The sequence below is a fragment of the Thunnus maccoyii genome, chromosome 14 (assembly GCF_910596095.1).
Source record: "Thunnus maccoyii chromosome 14, fThuMac1.1, whole genome shotgun sequence".
In the NCBI taxonomy this organism is placed as follows: domain Eukaryota; kingdom Metazoa; phylum Chordata; class Actinopteri; order Scombriformes; family Scombridae; genus Thunnus; species Thunnus maccoyii.
In genome coordinates, this window is record NC_056546.1 from 29,921,656 (window position 1) to 29,944,586 (window position 22,931).

Sequence of the window (22,931 nt, forward strand, 5' to 3'; positions counted from 1 at the left end):
TGATTTTCCCAGCCTCACCTGCTGCTTCCTGTCTGTCAGGAAGTTTGTGATCCACTGACAGGTGGAGGTGGGCACAAACAGGTGGAGGCGAGCACAGAGAGCTGGATGAGTTTGGTGAGGATGACTTCTGAGATGAGGGTGTTGAATGCCAAGCTGAAGTCCATGAACAGGATCCTTGCATACGTGCATGGGTCGAGGTGATACAGGAAGTAGTGCAGTCCATGTTGACTGTATCATACACTGACCTGTTTGCCCAGGCAGGCAAACTGCAGGCAACTCCAGCAGGGGTCCTGTGATGTTGATGATGATTCAGGTGGGTCGACTCCAGTATTATTCTTGTCAGGATGGAAAAGCTTCAAAATATCATGGGACAAAATCTCCACAGACACTGATATAAAGGACATTCCTAAAGGCTAGCAGCTCTGTAGCGCAGGAGAATAGACTGTAAATCATTTCAAAGGCAGGAGAAATTCATGCACTGTAGGCCTTTGTTTAGTGGCCTTTCCAGGCCATTCTGAATGGAGCGGCCAAGGGGAGGCACAGACCCAAGCCATGGTGACACTGAACATGGCATTTCAGAATAACCTCCACCTCTGTTTCCCCTCAATACAGATGTATGCTTGTTTATAGATAGATGTTAGATAGATATTTTTAGCAGAGCAGCTTGTTCACATCACATTATCGTGTCATGAGTTTAAGGTTTAAGACATCACTGTCTATAATATGCATCCTGTATGCACTGTGTCACACTGTCACACACTGTGCAGGCATATATACACCAATTTTCACCAGGGTTGTCTCATATTTGTCAACATAATTTGAGAGATGCTATAATTACATCACAGGAAATTCCACACAGTTTGGCTTTAAGCTAATGACTATGACATTTTTTTCCATTGATGAACACAATAACAATATACCAAGAGGAGTGGCTGGAGACAAAAAAAAAAAAAAAAAGTGCGACTTTTTGTTCGTGAGGGGTTTTGTTTTTGTTTTGTTTGTTGTTGTACACCCAACTACTGCTACCATGTAAATCAGTATTACAAAAAGTATGTCCCTCTTTAGTCAAGTGCCAAAGGATTACATCTATGTAGTGCTTTACACGAATAGTAAGTATCCCATTAAGGACACAGGACTCTTGCAGGTGTAGACTATACTCTAGCAACAGTGCCTTGAGCAGTTTCCAGTGGAGGTCTCCTCTAAAGTTGATTAGTAGTTTACTAATGTATGATTTCATTTTACTAAATGTATTTAGAACTTGAGGGGCCTAAGTATTAAATCATTCACCTTATCTGAAATTTCAACATTTCACATTTAGTTCTAATACATTCTGTTATTGTGTTTGCAAGAGCAGATGAGAGTTACATTGTATGTGATGTCCGCAGTTTACAGTATGTAAACATCAGAAACAAAATGAGTGGAAGAACATGTAAACCCACACTGACTGTTTAGTGGTTTGAGTCTTACCCTGCCTGGGAAATGTATTTAAAAGAAATAGATCAGTAGCACTGTTTGTTTCAACAATTTACATCAGGGTGACTTTAAACTATGTGATTAAGAAATATGTAAATATGATGTGTTCTTTAAAACAAAGTTCTTGTTTTGCCTGCCTTTAATAAATACAGATTGAAAAAGCTGAGACCAAATGTATTATTTAAACTTTCATGTTATGATGTAATTTGTCAAGTATGATATCCCCTGTAATATTCTAAACATAACCCATTAACACATTGTTTATGCTCTTATCATTGCACTTTATGGCTTCTTAAAGCACTTTCACAAGTGAGCCACATAAACTGCACTTGTAAGAGCATTCCATTACCATTGGCTGCTTGTCTCCCAATAAATTCATGTTATCATCCAGTAGGGATGAAGAATAAAAAGGAATTATGGTTGATGTGATGCTCTTTATCTTTGCTTCAGCCTTCATCCTGACTTAGTTGCGTAATCATCACATACCAGAATACCAGAATGGATGTCATTTTGACTAATCTTCAAATTTCTTATTTTCCACATTTCCATGGTACAAATGAAGGTGTTGTAATACAAACTACAGATATGAGTTATGCTAGCTCCATGCAAAAAGGTGTGTAACATATACTACTATTAAAAGGGGAATAATGACTGGTTTCATCAAGGTAAAACTTCAAACAAGAAGTTTTGACATGAGTGGTGCAGGACTTAACTCACTTCTGTTTGAGTTTGAACATGAGTTACTGCATCACAAGAACCCACAGAAGCATGAAAACTTGTTAAGTTTATATGTCCGAGCTGCAGATGTTCACATTTTTCAACACTATGAAAAAGGAAATTTTGAGCAAATATTTATCCAGTCATCAACATTCCTAAAAGTGTCCCAACAAAAGCAGGATGTGAGCTCAGGTCGGGGTCTTTGCCCCCCTCCTCTGAAACCCCTTTCCTGTGCTGCTGACGCTGAAACTCCAGTCAGTCAACTGGGAGCTATGATGGAAACACTGGCCAAACAATGGGCCAGCAGCCATAACAGGTTGGAGGACTGACATCACTCGTTTCCTCTGATGGACAAACCTTCTGCAAGATCACACAGGCTCTTGACCATGAACCAGTTCCCACACTGCAGTGATGCAGAGGACACTTTGCCTCAAGCTTTCTTTCTCACTTTGATTGTGTCATAGTACATAATAAGAGACTCAGCATACTTTGAGCTGGAGTTTAGATCGCTGTACCTCTAAAACTAGATTTTTAAATTCCATTTAATATCTGTAGTATGACTTGATTGACATTATTGTTTTCATGGCACAAGCACGGATATCTTTGGATTGAAGCTACTGATGTGATATTTTGAGATCTTTAAAGCTGCACCAATCGATAATTTTATATTATCAATGGATCAAATGACAGTGTGAAAGGGGTCACTCATAGTAACGGCAGAGCCTTTTAGCCTTTTAGCCTCTTTAAGCTCATTGTTTTTTATTGCTCACAACTGTTGCCCTCATCAACGTGGTGTCCAGCAGCAGGCAACTCTTTCAGTAAAAAAATAAACACTACCTGCTCAACACAAAACAGCAGACAGATAAAGTTAGAGACTAGCTGGTGAACATAGTGGAGCATTTAGCAGCTAAAGAACCAGATATTCTTCTCATGAGTTGATGGAGACCAAACCCTAGCTAAAAGGAGAGTGAATATTATATAATAAAAATAATAAATAATATAATTTAAAAAGGAAACATAATGCTGCTTCAAAATGATTGTTGATTGGACATTCTAAGCTTAAGTTCTGTGCAAAAATCTACTGATAGCATAAAACAAAAAAGGAGATAGCTATGATTGTTATTCTTTGTCTTGTTAAGTGAATATATTTTTGCAAGTTTCGTACCAGGGTTCCCATTATGCTTTCGATAAATAGAAAGTCACTGTGGTAGCTAAACTCTATTTTTTGGCTATATTTCAAATCTGCTCCATAGAAAGTCATGCTACATAAGCAACTATTAACACCTGTTAGCAGTAACCGTGGATGTACAGACAGCATCACCTGGGTTGCTTACGATGCTCAAAAATATCTATAGGGACATTTATCCACTGGAAGGACATCACTGATTTCTAGCAGTGTGTTTATGATGTCTATGTATGTGTTCAAATTTGAGTTAAGACTTTCTGATGCAGGGGTTGGTTGTTGACACAAAATTAGGTTCAAAGGGTTAACGTCATTTTTAGCTGATGGATTTCCTCATCTGTTGAGTCCTCAGAATCTCTTTACTGCATCCAGACTATCAGACCTGTAGAAGTTTATTGGTGGCTAATTAAGATAAGGAAGAATACTCCTTCCAGGAGATGACCCTCACTTCCTCAGGGGTAGTTGTTGGGGGTGGAAGGCGGATCTTATCTGTGGCCCCACAGAGACCGGTGAGTGATCCACAGTCGGGAAGAGAGAGTGGGATTCAGGAATGCCCCCTTTTGCGTGCACAGAGCCATTTTAAAAAAGGCAAACACACACAAACAAACACACACCCTGCTGCACTTCCTCTGTGTTTCTGCTGGGCCCATGAGTCAAGGGGCAACAATGTCTCACACATGGGACTGACTGAGGAGGTGACAAGGATGTGAAAAGCTGCATGTCTGATATAAGACATAAAGTTTGGATAATGCTAAAGGCCTACAGCGACTGCACAGCATGCGCTTGTGTTGGGATGAAACACTGCATCCAATATTGCTTAAGGTGAACATGACGTCAGAACAGGAATCCCATAGTTCCACTGGTTTTAGGAGGATGATAAATGGAGCCTTGTGAGTGGAAGGGCGCTGGAAGCAATGTATATCTGTTATGTATTATCATCTGAGGGTCATTTATGGTGCAGCTAAGCAGAAGTGTCCAGATCATAATTCTAACATTTTAAAAAATTGACTATTCATATTGTTTGAATAGAAGCCCTCATACTCATGGGTGTAAATGGTTCTGGACTGAAATGGAATTGGGACTAAAAGGGAAGAAATAAACTGAAAATGAGCAGAAAGGGAACAAACTATTTAAACATTAGTTAGATTACCACTGGAAATGGCTCAGAATATAGTGTATTCAGGCACATTAAAGGGTTTCACAAAATACGCTCCTACTATATCAACAAGACTAAAGCTGTGTCATAATTCTACTCTACATACTAATGAATGACTAAGCAGGTTTTGGGTATGTAGTGTGTTCACACTGAAGTGAAGTTAGGTATACCTTGAAAAGTTTGTGTGTATACTAAAAACACAAGATTGCCTAAAGAAAATGAAGGAGCGACTCACAGATGTTTATTTGGCACTTTAAATCTGCAATCTGTCAGAGCAAGTATTGCTGTTAGTATACAACTATGAAGTCAGTTGATTTCTCGTATACCAACTGCAACAACAGTACACTTAGTACACAGTTAGAAGGTAGTATGGGACTGGGACAGACCTCGACCTTTGGGCCAAGTGTTAGCAGCTAACATTTGCTAATTGCCATCAAACACAAGGATACAGCTGAGTCTGATGGGGACATCTTTAGTTTTGCAGCTATTTGGTGATAAACCAAGTATCAAACTGAAATTTTGACCTGATGATGGTCCCAGATGTTATTACAATTCATCTTGAAGGGGAAATAAATGTCTGTACCAAATTTCGTAATCTGTCAGATTGTCTATCGAGGTATTTCATTCAAAAATCAAAAGTGTCATGGGATCCCCAAATTCAGTGTGATTCCTCGTAAAGGAACCACAAATGTCTATTTCAAATTGGTACAAATTTTGTGCCAATCTATCAAGTAGATGTTGAGATATGTCACTGGATAAGTTAAAACTTGGACCTGCTGGAGGAGTGATTTAGATACCTCCTCTGAAGAACAGTATTTCATTCAAAAACAAAAATGTCAATCTCATGTGGTGCTAGAAGAATAGGCAGGAGATCACCAAACTCAGTAGGATCCATTATAAGGGAACCATGAATGTCTGAACCACATGTCATGTAGTTGTTGAAGTATTTCAGTCTGGGCTGGCTTAGTGGACCAGCCAGCCAACCAACATTGTCATCCCTTTCCGGGGTTTTAAGTGTGGTGTAAAAGCTCAGAAAGGTTTTCTGTGGAACCACATTCAAATGATTTAACAAGACTTTACAAGAAATATGATGCTCTGACCCAACCATTGTAAAGAACCACCCTCCTTTTTTTATTTTAACAAATGACCATGTTGTTGAGTCATTACAGGTACGGACAGCACCATAGAGCCACTGTGGAACCATGTTTTTTCTCTGTATGGCTCTCACAGGTTTTACTCTTCCATGTGTAAATGTGGAATTTTTTTTAAAAGAGTGAGCATGTCATTTACTATGGCTGTTGCCGGGACTGTCCTAGTTATTTTTGTGAAAAATTGGGCACTATCTTTATAAGTTGAGAGCTCATTTGCTGTTACCATAGTTTTGTGATTTCATTTTCCCCATTTCACATCAAGTTATTCAAAATATGAGCATGATAAGACAATAACATCTAAGATCACCATGGAAACAGAGGCCTCTCCTGGCCCTCTCTTGTAGATGTTTCCATTATCTCTGCTGCATCCAAAATACTTTCCTAAACATGACAGTGGTGGAAAGGAATGAAGCACCAGATGTGTGTGGAGCATCCAGATAGGGAGGAAGGTACAAGCAGATCACGTACACTGCTTCTCCCAGCCAGACACCGGTCCTTTTAACACACACAGATAGCGTTTCATCCTCAATTCCCTGCACTATATCTTTCTAAGCACCCAGACAGGAACTGGAAGACACTACATATGTGCCTGGATATGCTCTTCTGGTACTGTTGGCCTCTGATTTTGATTCAGTTTTAGTTGTTTCATTATTGTCATAAGGTAGTAGATAAAGTCATTTCAGTTTAGCTTTTGTCAGTAAGTCTAATTTTTGTTAAGCTTTTTTACAATTTTATGTCCTCTAAGCTTTTACTGTAGATACTACAGCTGTCAACATCTTTGATGTGTACAGTTAGTATGATGGTATGGCATGGTATAGTATGGTTTGGTTATAGGGTTACGTGTGTTGTATTGTGAGGTAAGTAGAAAAAAAATGTGTTTGTGTGATTTCGGACATGTATGAATCATGATCATTTTGTGTCATCAGGTGTCTGACAGGTGTAGTGTTGCACTATTGCAATTTTTGCATCCATCAAATATGAAGCATTACTTTGTGGGCTTGTTAGCAAATCAACCTCTTGCAGCAACTTCTTTTCTGTTAAGCACTTTAATTTTTCTAAGAAAAGTGCTATATAAATAAAGTTTATTATTATTGTTATAAAAGGTAGTGTATGTGCCATGGACACAACCTTTTGTTTTTGTGCAACCCTAACCCTGACCCTATACAGTGCATAAATTCACTCTGAGAATTCATATATATATATATATTCTAATTTGTAGAAGAAGATTTAAATGGTTGACAGCTGACATTAATCCTGCACTCATTCCTGTCAGTAGCCTATAAGCTGAAATATAGCCAACTCAATGTAACAATAAATGAAAGTAACATTAAAATCTTTGTTATTGTGATAATGTTATATCATTATTAACTTTCCTTTTTAATGGTGTGCTGGCCTGCATGTTTTTGTCCTCGCTGTTTTGTTACCACCCCTTGTCTAATTTTCAATGGGACAGTTGAAGAATTTTGAATTTTGAGAACTTTTTTCCCTCCAAGTACTGATAAAGTTAGTTAACATTAGCAGAGAGATGTTTTGGGATGACAAAGGATACTATTTTACCATTCAGGAGTATACAATGTATGCAAGTTTTTTTTATTTAGTTTTATGTAATGTTTTAGTCATGGAAAGACATCAACAAACTTCTCTTTCCATAGTTTTTGTTGATGAAATGAACACTGCCTCTGTCCTCTTAGTCTTAGACGTGTTATTGGGTGTTTATCAGTTGGATTAGTGGATAGACATAACCTAGACAGTGGTATATCAAGTAGACATCATTCACCTGCAGCTCTCCAATACTGTCTTTTCTGGGACTTGAAATCCTTCATGGTGTAAGTGAATGAAAACAACTCTCCAGAAGGAGAAGGAACATGTGTGTGCTGTTCTCATTTATGTTGTGCAGCTGAGGAATTCAAGTAAACCAGAGGCATCCAGGCTCTGTATTTTAATTACACTTCACACTAGTGCTGATGAGGTAAATATGCTTTGAAAGTGGATACCAAACGTGAGATCAGACACACAGCTAAGCGGTTCCATATGATCACCGCTATTGCCTGATGATGGAAATATGACAGCTATGCACAAAATATATCTAACTTGCAGACATTACAGAATTTATTCTTGATGTATTTAATTCAACCTGGCAGTGTTTGCATTTCCTTGTCATGGTAACATTAGTAAGTTTGCTTCTGCAGCACAACTGTGTCAAAAACTGTTATCCATGTTAAGACAGAGGAACAGTGTGGGAGAGAAAAGACATGGAGGTAAACATAGAGAAAGTCCTTGATGTTCAAGTATTTGGGGCAAGGAAAATCCAATATCCTTCAGCCCGGACTACAGAGTCCCATTTAGCAGGGAAAGGAATTACATTATTAGCTGTGGTGACAAGTGATGATGATGGGGGTGGGGGGCATACCACCTAACTGCCTGTCAACAATGTACCCCTAGAGTCTGTCATGCTGGGCCCCTAAAAGCCACTGCCACACGCCATTACCTCACAAGGGCCCCAGAGACCTATCAAAGAGCCTTTATCTGGGTAAATATGTGAGTCATTTGAAATATTTGACACCTATTTGATGCATCCAGGTAGGCCACCATCCTCTGGGCTTGGAAAGCAGGGAGGGTCCAGATGAGAGAGGAGTTGGCGGTCAGAAACAGTATCTGCAGGAAAATCTCCAGTCTCTGAGCACAGATGAACAGGTGCTGCATGACATGCAGGTCAATGAAAAAGCTGCCGCGTACTGTAACGCATGCCCTCCCCACCTCACAGCCTGTCTGACTGCTAGCCTTGTCTACACCAAAGCCTTTGAACATGACATTGTTTTGAAAGGACTTTGAGGAAGAATGTGGCACAACATTTGTAGCTTTGAAAAGCAGTAATAGCTTGAAGAGTTTGAGCTGTTTAAACCCTGTGTTCTAGTATGTTGATAAATCTGTGGTGCCCAACCTTATATTCAGGATTTAAAAGTGATTGCCTTTTTTACAGCAGACATTTTGACTTGGCATAGTAGAAAAAGTACAGGTGTTCTATTCTATTCGAGTGTCTCAGTATGACATGACATTGTGACAGTGAGCCAGCATGAACAACACCAGGAGCCTGAAACTGAAGCAGTTGAAGCAACTGTGCTTTCCCTACTGTGGCATGTAAAAATGTTTTCTGTAAAAAAGGTCTCTAGCCTGAACCATACATCAGCAAGACCAATATTATTGGCAGATATTAGCTTATTCTCCTTACTGGCACTCCATACCAGATTCAGTACCAGGCTCCATACCAGATTCAGTCATCCCACATATGAAGTATGACAACATTAGCTCATCAAATAGAAATACTTCAGGAAATCATGTTGCTGTGTGGAGGCGCAGAGTGTTGCAGCCAGAGGCAAATAATGTGGGATTCTTAACAGATGATTGGTACAGTGACAGTAGAAATAAATAATAACAAAATTTGGTGAAGCTGTTTATGTGATGGTGTCAAAATGACTGTATTTCAATTCTAACTCTACTGTATCTCACATCATAAATGGTCACATCGTCCATGACACAAAATTGCTTGCACAACAATGCATTTCAGGAATAAAACATGGAACGCAACTTTCGCTAAAAAGAAAGTTGGAAAAGAGGCTATGATGATCCTTGGTGACCCACATAACACAATAACAGGCAAGTTATAACCAACCAGTCTAATGTGTGTACAGGTGTGTGTGGTTATTCTGTAGCAGTCTGGTGTCATTTTCAGGTGATATAATGAAGGTAAACACAGTGAATGACTGTGCGTAATGGCACTGTGCTTCTTCTAAGTATTTACTTTGCTCTTTTATATATTAAACTGGTCAAAAAGGTCCATAGAAAAAAATTACAAGTAAATAAATTCCCCTTTTAAACAATACTCCCTGTTTCAAAAGAGGGTTGTTGGTTCAAAGGTGTATCAAACATTTTTTCATTATTTCCAATTTGTCTCACTCCAGTCAAACAACACATGGCATTCATATGGAAAACTTATGGCTGTATCAGATTGTCACGCTAATGGCTGCCCATAATGAAAGACAGTCTCAGAGCTTGGCTGTGATGTTTTCAGGAGATCAAACAGGTGATTTTGACTTAGCAGCTCCCACAGCTGTCAGGTGCTCTCCTTGTAGAGCACACTCTGTTCTTTCATTTTAGATGTGAACAGTAAAGTGGCTCTTTTTTTCCTGTAACATGAATGAAACATGCCCTTGCAGGTCCTTATGAATGAGTACAGTTGTACAGTTTTTTTGTCATGCCCCTGGCACAGGAAGAGGTCAAAGCACAAGTATAGCTTCAATACTATTTACATTATTTTGTTTAGCAGAAAATTGAAGGACCTTCACCCATTACGTAATACAGTCAAGAAACGTACTGACTCTGAGAACCTTATTACAGCTGCAGTGATGTAATTACCTGGTGACATAAAGGCTGGAAAGGGTTTAAAATTAGAATTAATGACAGAGGACATAAAATATATTTGTTGCTCATCCAAAGGGGATTTCCCTCAAGTCTGGAGGAACCATAATTGTCCGTATTCAACAATTTTGGAAGCACAGAACACAGCACACACACACACACACACACACACAAGATGATCCAGTATGAATGCAAAGGGTTGTTATCACTGTGTTTCAGCAGCAGTAAGTGTTTGAACCTGAGATGACTCACTACACAGTAACAACATCCAACTTAGACATGTAAGAGCTTGTTTAGACAATATTTCTTAAAGTGTGTTAAGACTGAATGTATTGCGAATTTTACAAGCAGCATGATTGCATATAAATTCAACAGACTTGCTCACCAAAGCAGTTGCTGAGATCTTGCAATACTTCACAAAAAATAGGTCAGAAAGGTCAAGAAACACAAGCAGTCAGACAATCAGACAAGTTGGAAACAAACAGGTTAGTCAAACTTATTTGGAAGAGAAAACAAAGGTGAACAATAAAATTATTACCCAAACAATCAGTTGTAAACATCTATCATAGTTTACAGACCCAGCTCTTGTTTAAACTTTGACCTACTGTACCTGGCATAGTTGTGTGTACTCAGTTTTCCTGTGCAAAGAGGGAATATTAGCGACATCACAGGTATGCTCACTTTCAGTTTTACCTTTGAATAAAGTGGTAGCTAATCAAGCGAAAGCGTTGTCTGATTGTCTGACTACTTGAGTTTCTCCTGCGCATTCCAAGATCTCAGCAATTACTTTGGTGAGTAGGCTAAAATGTTATCATAACGGATTGAACTGATAACTAGAACTATGAAAATAGCACCCAAGTTGTAAGAAACAATAGTTTTCCTTTAAGGCAGCATTTGTGCATTTGGATGCACAAGTGATTGAGGTCAGTGTTTGGAGTAAGCATGTTTAGACATCATGTTCTTCTTACCTCACTGAGTCTGCAGCATTCGTCCATGTACTCCTCAAGGCTGTCAGTGGTGGCACTCCTTCTTAAAGGCTCCGGCTCAAAGTCATTGCCTGTCATGTCATCATAGGCTTCTGTCGACGATTGTATCCTAGGCCTCGTATTCTCTGAACAGATCCTTTCAGTTACAGCACTGTTCTCCTCAAGCTGTTCAGACCTCTCCTCATCTCCTTCAGGGTTGATTCCTGAAGCCCCACACTGGTCCTTGTCCAGGTTCTCACCTATGTGCAGTTCTATACTCTCAGCTGAAAAACTGAATTCATTTAAGGGCATGAGCACATTGTCCTGAGTATCCACTGCTGTACTCAGACTGTTATCCACCAAGTCTTCTGCCGGTTTAATCTCAGGGCTCTGTCCATGTGTGGATAGTTCATCAGGGAGAGTGGCAGGGTCAGAGTTTAAGTTGCAGGAGTCGCAAGATGACTCTCGACTGTGGACCACAAAACTCTGCTCAGAGCCTGTCGGGGTGGACGGAGAGTTAGCTCCACTGGGTAGCTCCACTCCAGAGTCCTCTGATTCAAACTTGTACAGCCTCGGTAGCTGAGGGTCTGAGAAAATTGCAGACAGGTAGTCTGAGCCAGACTCCAGCTGAGGCTGCCTGGACTTGACATAAAGGTGGGAATTCACCTTGGGAGCTTTGGTGGGGTCCGAGACGTCCTGCTTGGAAACCGACACTGTGGAGATGGTGGATGTAGAGTCGTCAGTCATAAGGAGCCTCTCGTTGAAGTTGCTTAAAAGCTTCATTTTTGTCAGAACAACCTCGCTGTCCAGTAACGTGTCTCCTTTACCTGTGAAGAGCAAATCAAGAAATACAAGTTTATTTTAATAGCTGCATCTCAACAAGTCCTTCAAATTAAACAACAAATACATTATTTGTAACAGCCATCTGAGAATTTTCTGATCGGTTTGGTTTGGTTTGGATTGGGCACAAAAACAGCTTGTTTATGGTTCAGGAAGTATCATGGTTTGGGTTAAAATATCTACTTCACAACAAGTCCTCCACATTAAACCACAAAATAACTGCCCTCCAGAATGACACAAACAAGCCTTTTCTGATTGGACACCCCTATTGGTTCTTAGTGCCTTCCAAAACCGTACAAATCACTGGGTTAGGGTTATGCTTACGATTATGGTTTGGGTTAAAATGACAACTTCTTTAAGGTCAGGTTGGGGTTAATGATGACTTGGCTGAAGTTAGGGAACAATCATAGTCAGACTGTTGATAGGTAATGAACTGTTGCAAAGGACCATGTTTTGTTGTCCCACTCATCCACCCTGAACTCCTGCGTATACGTACTTTGTCACTCTTTCTCACATAATGTCACGCAACTTCTTCCTGTGCTCTCAATGAACAAGAGACATAATTCCAGCAGCTGCTTGAGGGCATTGTCACTTGAAAGTAAATAAATATAATTTTGGGGCACTTGATGAAATGAAGACTGATCCTTCCTACGACCACTGGTGATTTTTGTCACCTGAGCGTAAATGTAAACATATACGTCATCATTGCGCATTTGCTAAAATGACTTATTCTTGGGAGGACAGTCTGCTCCGTCTGCATAACTGGGCTTCCAGTTCGTAATGTACACAGGAATTAATGTCTCTTAAATACCTCAAAGGAAATGAAAGACCTTGAAATACCTGATTTTGAGCCAAACTTAAGTGTAGCTTAGGACTGCCAGAGCGTGGATTTGCTTGACTTAAGGTATTTCAACAATAGCTGAATTATATAATTCATGGCTTGTACAACTATGATTATTTCTAAGGGTATTTTAACAACAAAATTAAAGACTGTCTACATGTATTTCAACCATTCTGTTAACATCATTCCAGTCTTTTGACCGTGAATTGCACAGACACACTAATAGAAGGTATATCAATAGTGGTATGAGTGGATGCTTTGGTGAAACCCGAGGACTGGTATTTATGTAATCCTGCATTCTTTAACTCAAATACCACAAGATCCATACAATTTGTCAGTGTCCCCTATCTGACTGTCCAGCTTTGATCTGAGGCTCCAGTTAAGACCATTACAGGGAGCAGTCATATGTGTCCTCTCCTGTTTCTCACTGTGGGCAATTTGATATGTCTCGCTGTCAATCAAATGACATTTATTTCCTTCCTTCCAACCTTTGAATTTTCAAAGAAAACACAAAAAAAAATCCCCTCAGGGAAATACAGGGGCCCTGATTAAGATTAAGGTTGATTTATTTGTTTAGTCAAAATGCTTGAACTGAAACTGCAGCTAAGCACCGTTTTTGGAATAATATAATTCCAGAGTGCGAGATCTCACCTCAACAATAGAAGAGGTTGGGCGACTTCCTGCAGGGTGAATTGGAGACCTTGCCAAGGCAAATATGAGATTAAAAGTTCTTTGAAGTGGTATATCCAATGCTTTTATCCTCTCTGAGGGGAACTTTGGAGGAGGGAGTCCTTGGAGGGGAATTTTCTCAAAAGCATGTTGTGAGAACTTGAACAGACGTGGAAGTATTTGGCTTATTGAAAGTAGGCACAGCAAAGCAAAACTAAAAGTAATTATGCAGTGTGGATATGGACAATCACTGTGGAATTCCTTCTGTGTGGTTTAGATGAGGCAGAGGGGATGTTGTGATTGTGAAGGGTGGAGGCCCGCACTGAATGATGAATGATTCACAAGTAATTAGTTAGAAACATAGGATGTTGATTGGAACTGAATGGATACTTTTATAACTTTAATTCTTACTTGGCACAACTATTTTATCTGCTGAAAATGTGAAATATTTATGATTTGGACCAATAAAAAACAACCCCATATTCGCCTCTAATTAAACTGCAGGTGCATCAAATCGATGAAAACTGGAAACACTGGTTTGTACTGCAGCAGAATTTCGTCAGAAAACATCTTGTTTTGATTTCAAAGTCAATCACTCAACAAAACAGCGACGCACCCATAGTTCCTAGAAAATGACCACTGTTTTGATAACCCTGTTGTTGAATAGAAGCAGCTCTGCCAAAACACTGATAGTACAGTGTTTGGTTGTACCATATCAGCTTCTAAAGGCTCAGAATCAGGTCTCTTCCCGTTTTAAACAAGGCCTGTGTTTTCCCACCATGGTTCAACACAAAACGAAGTACTTAGTCATTTTTCTAAAAAAAAGTGTGCTTGCCCTGTGCTTACACAGTGCTTATGTACAGAAGAAACCTCTCTTCTTCCTAACTCCACACCCCCAGATTTTTTTAATTTTCAAACTTGTAGTCTTCAGCACCAACCCATGCTGACTCAAGTGACATCACTTAAGGCAATTTATCAGATTTCAGACAGCTCCCTTTGGAGCCACAAAAAGTTTTAGACAACTTTTTCCCATATGCAGTAGTACACCCCAACACCTAGAAACACAACAATGCTAATGTTTCAACGTACTTCCCTTTTAACAGCAGTTAGAAAAACACTCATATGAATGTTGAAACGGTCATTCGTAATACTTTTGGAAGGCATTCGATGATGTCCTCCTGATAGGGACAATAGGTTGTGTGGTAGTTTTGGTTTGTTTTTTTTTTCCTATTGTTGCTGTTGTTATTGTTGTTGTTTTTTGTTAATGATATGAATTGTATTATGTCGTTAAATTTGAAAGACTTGTTGGAATATTCACAGCAATTACTGAAAAGCCAAACCATCATTATTTCACTGTGAGTACTCATAATTTATTGATCTACATGTCTATTATTACTTGTGGTCATTTGCTATCAGAAAGTTAGATATTATATTCAATTGCTGGATTATGGCAACTTTTTTTTAACTTTTTTTCCATACATACTGTACATATTGTTGTGCAAAGATGCACACAATTGTAGAACTGAATATTGCAACTGAATCAGCATATTGGACATCAAAAATGCCAGTTAAGCAGAAATTATTCTTAGATTTTCAAAAGAATTTAACCTGACCCTTTTGAAGGAAATTAAATTTCCACTGTTTACTCTGTTAACTGGCTAACTGAATCACATTGTGGCTTCATCAAGGCAGTGAATATGATGATGCTCTCTGTATATTTTCCTCTGCTTACCATGAAGTTTCAGTGTAACTTCACAACAGTACAGTCAAGCCTAACATTTATTTTACTAGATTCCACCAATTTATTTTCTTATACAGACATTGGTTGTGGTTAGCTCTTGTTGTTGGAGTCTGCCTCGAGCTGCTTATGCTACATAAAAAAAAGTTTTAAGAAAGGCTCAATTCGAGCTGTTGACTCCTAAAATAAATTCTGTTCTGTGTAAGCTAGAAAACTCATTTCCTGTTTTTGGTGAATGCTGGGAAAAATAGTAGAATGCATGCAACTATTTCCATTGTGGCTTCAGCAGGTCACCACTGAGGCTTATTGTTTTTCCCAATGACCTCACTGTATGGAGAGAATTAAAAAGCCCATTATGTGTTTAAGCTTTTGGTAGCCTAAATCATTGTTGACTGTTTCTTGAGCAATACCTCTGAAGCCACTGAAAGCCAGAGTGTGATGTAAAAGGATTTAGAGTCACCGGCAATGCAAACAATAGTCGTGCAATGCAAAATGCTTCCAGCTCATAGAGGCATTATCCATTTAGGAAAACCTTCTCACTGCTATTTTCTCCAGAACCTTTCTGCTTTGACACTTATTTATACACATATTTCATTCTGCACACTTCTATTGTCAGTTTCCATGTGAACAACTGAGTGAACACCATGACTGTCTTTGAGGAGAGACTGTCTGAAAGTGTTTCAGCTATGTTACAATTTGTTTCGAGCATACTCTGGCCAAAGGACCAAGTCACACCAGCATTTGTAACAGCAACATTTCAGAATGAAATCCATTTATTTCAGTGGAATTACTTTAATCAGTGAATTTGCTTGCAGACACAAAGTAAATCTACTTGGAGCAGAGAGTAGAGGCTTGACAGACCAATTAGTGCTGTGACGAACTGCAAACCATGTTTGACAGTGCTGACATTTGAGGGAACAGACAGAGAGAGAAACAATGAGTTCAAAATGGTGTCCCACCATTGCTTGCCCTGCTGGAGTATAAAGTGTTTCACAAAAGAAATGCAGCATGGTTTGCTAGCTTGCTAACTTGTAGTTAGCAAGACAGCTAGGGTTACTCCTGTTTGGTGACATTTAACCAACTTCCTAACTAATATATTGGGCAACTAGGCTCTAAAAATACATCTGTATACTGCAGGTAACAAGGGATAAGGGGCCCCATGGTCGGAGGCCCCCTGAGCAATGCTTCCACCATGGAACGTAGCAGAAAAACCTGACATCAATGGATTTTGTGACTGTGACAAATGAGCACAAGAGCCCATGAAACTCCTTATTAGACATAAACTACAAACTGCTTCCTGTCTTTCTTACCACTGTTAGAGTGAGTTGAACATGTACTAACAAGCAGCATTGCTTGCCCTGTTGGAGTATAAAGTGTTTCACAAAAGAAATGCAGCATGGTTTGCTAGCTTGCTAACTTGTAGTTAGCAAGACAGCTAGGGTTACTCCTGTTTGGTGACATTTAACCAACTTCCTGACTAATATATTGGGCAACTAGGCTCTAAAAATACATCTGTATACTGCAGGTAACAAGGGAACTGAGTTAACATAACTGACTTTCCAAGTTCAGATGAACACTCATTCATGTATTGAAAAAGATGTTATTGTTGTTTATCATTCCAATTTGTATGTTGAATTATGTCTTTGTAATTTGGTCAGGTGTAATTCAGACACATTCAGTCTTTGATATGAATTTTGAATAGCTTTAGTATCCATGGGCAATCTAAAAGTGCAAAACAAATATCAACTACATCACCAGTGTACTGAGTAAAATGAAGTAAAGATGGTGTATCTCGGGAGTTTTCTATACTATCAGAGTACAGACTGTATTCTTGACAGAACTGTGAACCCGGAGATAGAAAGGCTTAACACCCGTGTCCAGTGTCTCCAGCAGCAGCTCCTGATAATCTCATAATTGCCTGTATCAAGACAGTGTCCAGTCAGTTGTGTAATGAGTGCCAGAGTCAGGAGAGCTGCTGTGTTTCACACTTATCCTGGAGATAAAAGAATTAAGAGGGCTACAGAGCAGCAGTGATAACCCATAGTACAGTAACTACCATGTAGGCAGGCACAGAGAGTTAATGAACAGCTTTACTATATGTTTGGTTTGGAAGTTTTAGAAGTAATCTACACTACATGTAATTGTGCTCAAGGACTTGAGGTCAACAAATAAACATGGATGATGTCAAGGAGCAGTGTAGTGATATAAAAAATCTCTACTGAAGATAAAACTTAAATACTGCACCACAAAGTCAGAAGCTGGGCTTTATTTTTCGCTGTGTTTAAAGTGTGTCTGTGGTTATCTAAGCTTAAGCTGTTTCTTTTACAGAGATGAAGCTGTGGAAGCCCCTGGGCACAGTGTCTTTGAGGCCCTCTCCTCCCCTTGCTGCTACTGTATGACGCAATTATAGAAAGCACTGGCTGGAACAAGCCTTGCAATTAATTTTCCCAGGTCAAAAGTAGGATACCGAACAATGTTGATACATTGTTGTTCAATTATCCTGAGTCTCTCCAGCATCCATCCTGACCCTTTCCCTCAGACTTCCATGTGATATATAAATGCACCTAATTCAATAAAAAAAACAATGCCTCTGAACATCATCCAGGAAGCGATTATGTTTGCCAATGCAATGTAATTGTGAAAACAATTTAGTTGTATATGAACAAGGGGTGTAACGATATGCATATTCGTCCGAAATGTTCAGCACAGAATGTTCAGTTTGGTATACTCCATGACTCAAAATTACTTTTAAAATACTTACTTACTGTCAAAATAATTCTAGAGCACAAGTTTCACCCAGAACGTTTTGGCAGTGCACCACTTAGCTGTAGCATGGCTACCCTGGTTACCCTGGTTTCAAAATAAAGGACCAAAATATTATTTTCTGCCTTTCTTTTTTTCTGCTGTACTGAAAATGTGCCAACCTGTGACCCCAAACCAATGTACATACCAAACTGTGAATTTTGTGTACCGTTACACCCCTAATGTGAGCGTTATTTCTAGGAGCCAGGGTTGTGTGAATTGAGCTTGTTCTCTGCAGATAAGATGTAGTAACACCCTTGTCTTATTTCACACTGTCTCGCCATTTGAGGTTCAAGCAATATTTTTTAAAAAGTTTTTGTTTGTATTTGTTTTTTTGATGGTCTACATTTCTTACGATTACAAGGGGCCTCACCCACAAGTCAGTCAGGGATAAGGGGCCCCATGGTCGGAGGCCCCCTGAGCAATGCTTCCACCATGGAACGTAGCAGAAAAACCTGACATCAATGGATTTTGTGACTGTGACAAATGAGCACAAGAAAACTGAAACATGAAACTCCTTATTAGACATAAACTACAAACTGCTTCCTGTCTTTCTTACCACTGTTAGAGTGAGTTGAACATGTACTAACAAGCAGGAAGATTGTAAAATTACCAAAATATTTATGGATGTTGCATTCAGGTGTCAATCTGCACAGCTGTTAACCCAAACAGTATCTGACTGTGAAACTGCCCCACACTGACCCAGTTTCTAGCCAATATGACGTTTTGATGCTTTTTATTGGGTCATTGTTAAAGAATAGACAGCATTCTGCTTCTTAAATCCACCTGGAGTTCCAATTAAAAGCTTGTGGACTGGACTCCCTCACTAAAGAGATCAAACAGTAACTCACCAGGCAGCCTGGAATCTCAATATTGCAGTACATTGTAATGCACCTTTCCATGAGTATGAACATAAGTGAGGTATGTTTTGGAGCAAAATACCAGTAACAAAATGTGGGTCAGTGGCTATCTCAGATCTCAGCCAGATATGAAGCAGATAGCATGTTTTTGTTTCCATCAAGCCTACTTTTACCTACAATAACTTTATTCAGGACTTAAATCTTTTACCAGGAAGTGTGTGTTAGCAACCAGTTCCCCTCTTCTTTGTACCAGCTATTATAAGCTAGTGAGAATATTCATTGAATTTGCAATGTTCAGTTGATCTACTTCATCAATCATTCTGTGTTCAATCTGTCAATTACACGGCACATGTCAAGAGTGAGTAAGAGGCAATAAAGCTATCACTACAGCTGACACATCCTGCACAAGTGAACCTCTGTCATTTATAGTCAAACAAACTGCACTCAAGACACCAGTTATATGCCAACTTAATCACCAGCAAGAATATTGCTATTGGACAATTCTGTAAAACCCCAGGTTACATTCAGCGCCAACATTTTGCAATGCTCTACACCAAAATTCTTTCTTCCTGCAGTATGGTGAGATTAGAAAAAGATCAAAACTAAACAAGACTAAGAGTCATGCTAGTGGCTCTGTGAGGCTCGACTTTGATTGATAAATGCTAACATCATCACGCTAACATGCTACTGTTTTAGCAGCTATACATGTATTGTACATACCATGCTCTCTATCTTAGTTTAGAATGTTAGCTTGCTACCATTTTGTAATTAGCACTAAACACAAAGTACAGATGAGGTTGATGGGGATGTCATTAATTTTGCAGGTATTTAGTCAAATTATTGGAACATTTTAGAATTCTGACCTAATAATGGTGTCGAAAAGTCAGAGCATGACCAAAGTCATTTTAGTTACCACTCAAAACCAAAAATACCAAGTTCATAGATAAACAGTCAGGTTCATTAAGAAACAGCCTGGGAACCATGAATGTCTGTACAAAATTTTGTACCAATCCATCGATGTTTACACATTTCACCAGTTAAGTGAAAATTTTGATCTGCTGGTGGCACTAGATGAAATGTAAGGGGGTCACTAAAGTCAATAGGATGCATCTTCTGTCTGTACCAAACTTCATGGCAATACATACGATAATTATATTTCAGTCCGGACTTAAATAGTGGACCGATCAACCAACTGACTGTCACAGCAATCCACAGAGCCACACTGCTAATTTGGATCACATGTCCATCCACCACCCCTACATTCTGCCTCTCTACATAAAAAACACAATACTTCCCATGTTGGCACTGGACATAAATCCTGAGATGTGAACCATCCATTATGAACATAATTCCTTAGGATACTGGCTTGCATGCTGCAGCTCTGTTGAAGTCCTCTTTGGTGTCCAAGTCATCTTTACTCAATTAACAGCATTAAGTGGAAGCCGATCTATCTTCAGTGACAGAACAGCCCAAGAATTTGTTTCCAAAGACCAGGAATGTGGAAATTGAAAAAACACCAGATGAGAATGTGAAAGCTGTGAAATTTATGAAGCAGAATAACAACACATTGCTTCTCTGGAGACCAAACATCAGGCGCTGGTTTTTACTCTACTTGCTATCTGGCTTATTTATTCTCCCACATAGCTTTTCAGTGCATGCCTGTTCCTGTGAATTACCAGCAGACAATAAGAAGGAGAGCAGGTTGACTTTAATTACACGCTGAAGTCATCTGGCCAACTCAGCCGTGTAATCTGACTTCTTGCTATTGTGATACAATCCCCATCCTCCCATACAATCCTCTCCACGCAATCACCGTCAGCTGGACAGGTGTCGCCCTGATCCAGCTGTCCTCATCCCTCCCAAACAACACAAACAGATATTCTATCCTGTAATTGTCTACACTGGCTGACTCAGCCTATTTCCAGTCTCTGTGCTTGACTAAACCCCACAACATATAATTACAGACAGGCCATCCTCCTGCCCCAGACTCATCCTAAGCCTCTTTTCTGTCTAAAAATGTCCTTCAGCCATTTCCCATCATATTCATTTCACATTCCAGGCATTGCTAGTATTGTCATTCAAGTAAGTGCCTTATAGAGTCAGAGTCCTCAAGACTAAAGGTGTTAAGGTAGAGTCTGTGGATTGCCCTGTTGCCCTCTCTGATACCTTGGGCTTGGACACCACAAGAACAAAGCTCTAAGCTGCCTGGAAGGCTGGAAGCCTGCATCCAGGGGTTAACAGAGCCCAGTGGGTGTTGGAGTCAATAAACACATGAGCAAATACATTCACTGGTACTAGTTCTTTTATTCAAACAGCTGACTCCTTCAGACAGTGAGTCATGTATAAATACAGCACAGGTGTAAAGCATGTAGGCAGCTGCTTTTAGACTAAATGTTAGAATATGTGCAGGGGCGTCATGCCATCTTTTTTTTTTTCTTTTTTTCAAGTTTCACAGTTTATGTTCACACCAAACCAAGTTGTTACCAGTAATTATGTGGTTTGGCTTCTACCATCAAACCACCTACCTATCAGTAACTATCTACTACTATAGCAATATTGAAATAAAATATAATATTTTCTTTCTATATTTAATATTGAAAAAAAATATTTAAGATGAAATATAATACAAATTCATTCCAGTCATACTGTTTTATGGTGTGAGCTAAGATTGATTAATCAATTTGCAACAATTCTACACGACTTTCACAGCTGTGCTTCGCTGTACTATGTAGTGCTTTCATGCTGGAAGGAACCGTGTTTTGAGCTAATTTGGGCTAATATCAAGATGTTTAAAGCAAAGTGAGAGTGGCTTAAATTCAGTAGGAAGTTGTGAATCCAAAGGACCTTCAGAACAAGTTGGAAAGGAATAGTAACAGCTTAAATATGCCACAAAAATCTGTTAGAACTGAGTGACATGATATAGTCGACATGTTCCAAGATTATAGTGGAATATTTCCAGCAGCTTGTTGAAGTGGAAAAAAAGAGTCACCGCATGTGACCATACGTGTGCGTGTTGTGCTCAAATTACCTACAGAAACTCCTGCAGGGGTTTTTCTACTATCATTCAGGCGCCACATTCCAAGCCTGCCATTTGTGTCATGTTTTCCAAGACAAACATGATTTATATATGGAACATAAACAATAACTGCATGCAAAGGGAGCTTAAATTCACAAATCGAAGACATAGAAATGTTGATATTCAGCTCATGATCTGAGTTATTTGCAAATATTATTATGTGTTCTTTAACTGAAACTCTTCTTTTCCGAGCCACAACATTCTCCTGAAATTGTTTTTCTAGCTGCTCATAGTGACTCATGAAACTGGAAAAAGGCAGTGTTTTCCTCATCCGTTTACACCATTTACAGATTCACAGTCTTCACTCTGCAGCAGGTGTGTGCTGTCCGGCTGCTGCTTAATGCAGAAGACAGGTTTTAGGAGGTTTTCTGAGATTTTGGTAGTTTGTCTGAGGCACCACATTTAGGCATGTGTAAGCCCTCGGGCTGAACAATTGGCTCAGTTGGCCTCTCAGATCCTGAGTGGAGAGGTCAAAAACAGGCTGTGACAAGCCGGCTATTTTTACAGCCCAGGTGGGTTATGGGTATGTCAGCTCCCTGTTAGCACTGGGTGGTCAGTGGTCAAGACTTACCACTGGTACTGCTGGGGCAGCAGTAGAAAGTCTGAACATCTTGTTTTATGGAGTCTGATTTATAAATGTAATTTTAGTCATATGACACAACTGTTAATAATCAGCTCTGGTGCCAGTACAGCTGACATAAAGCAGATGTGTGATGAGCAGGACGTACCACTGCACACTTTCCTCCCATCCCCCAACTATCACTGTCCTCTAAACCCAGGAGAGGCAGTCCACCTCTGGACCCATCTATCAACACGTGGCCGAGCTAGGATCCCTTCCCTGTTTTCCACCGCTTTCTCGCCCATGGCGTCATCACCCGCAAGGATGATACCCAGACTCCCTCTCTTTATCAAAGTTAACGGGGCCCACAACTCTGCTCTGTCCTATCAGAAACCATTAGGATAAGGCAAGAATGTGCAGGAGCACCGTAACTCAAGTCAAAACTCCTTTGGCTAATTTCCTCTGACAGTTTAGAGTTTGATTTC

The 22,931-nt window shown here is 39.6% G+C and overlaps 1 protein-coding gene across 1 annotated transcript in view; it reads right to left on the reverse strand.

The window, feature by feature from the left end:
- Positions 1-22,931, reverse strand: part of si:ch211-250c4.3 (uncharacterized protein LOC100535981 homolog) — a 43,229-nt gene that overhangs the window by 15,873 nt on the left and 4,425 nt on the right. Inside the window, exon 2 of the mRNA XM_042434103.1 lies at positions 11,065-11,888. Within this exon, the coding sequence (XP_042290037.1) occupies positions 11,065-11,888 (824 nt within the window). The remainder of the gene's footprint in view (positions 1-11,064; positions 11,889-22,931) is intronic.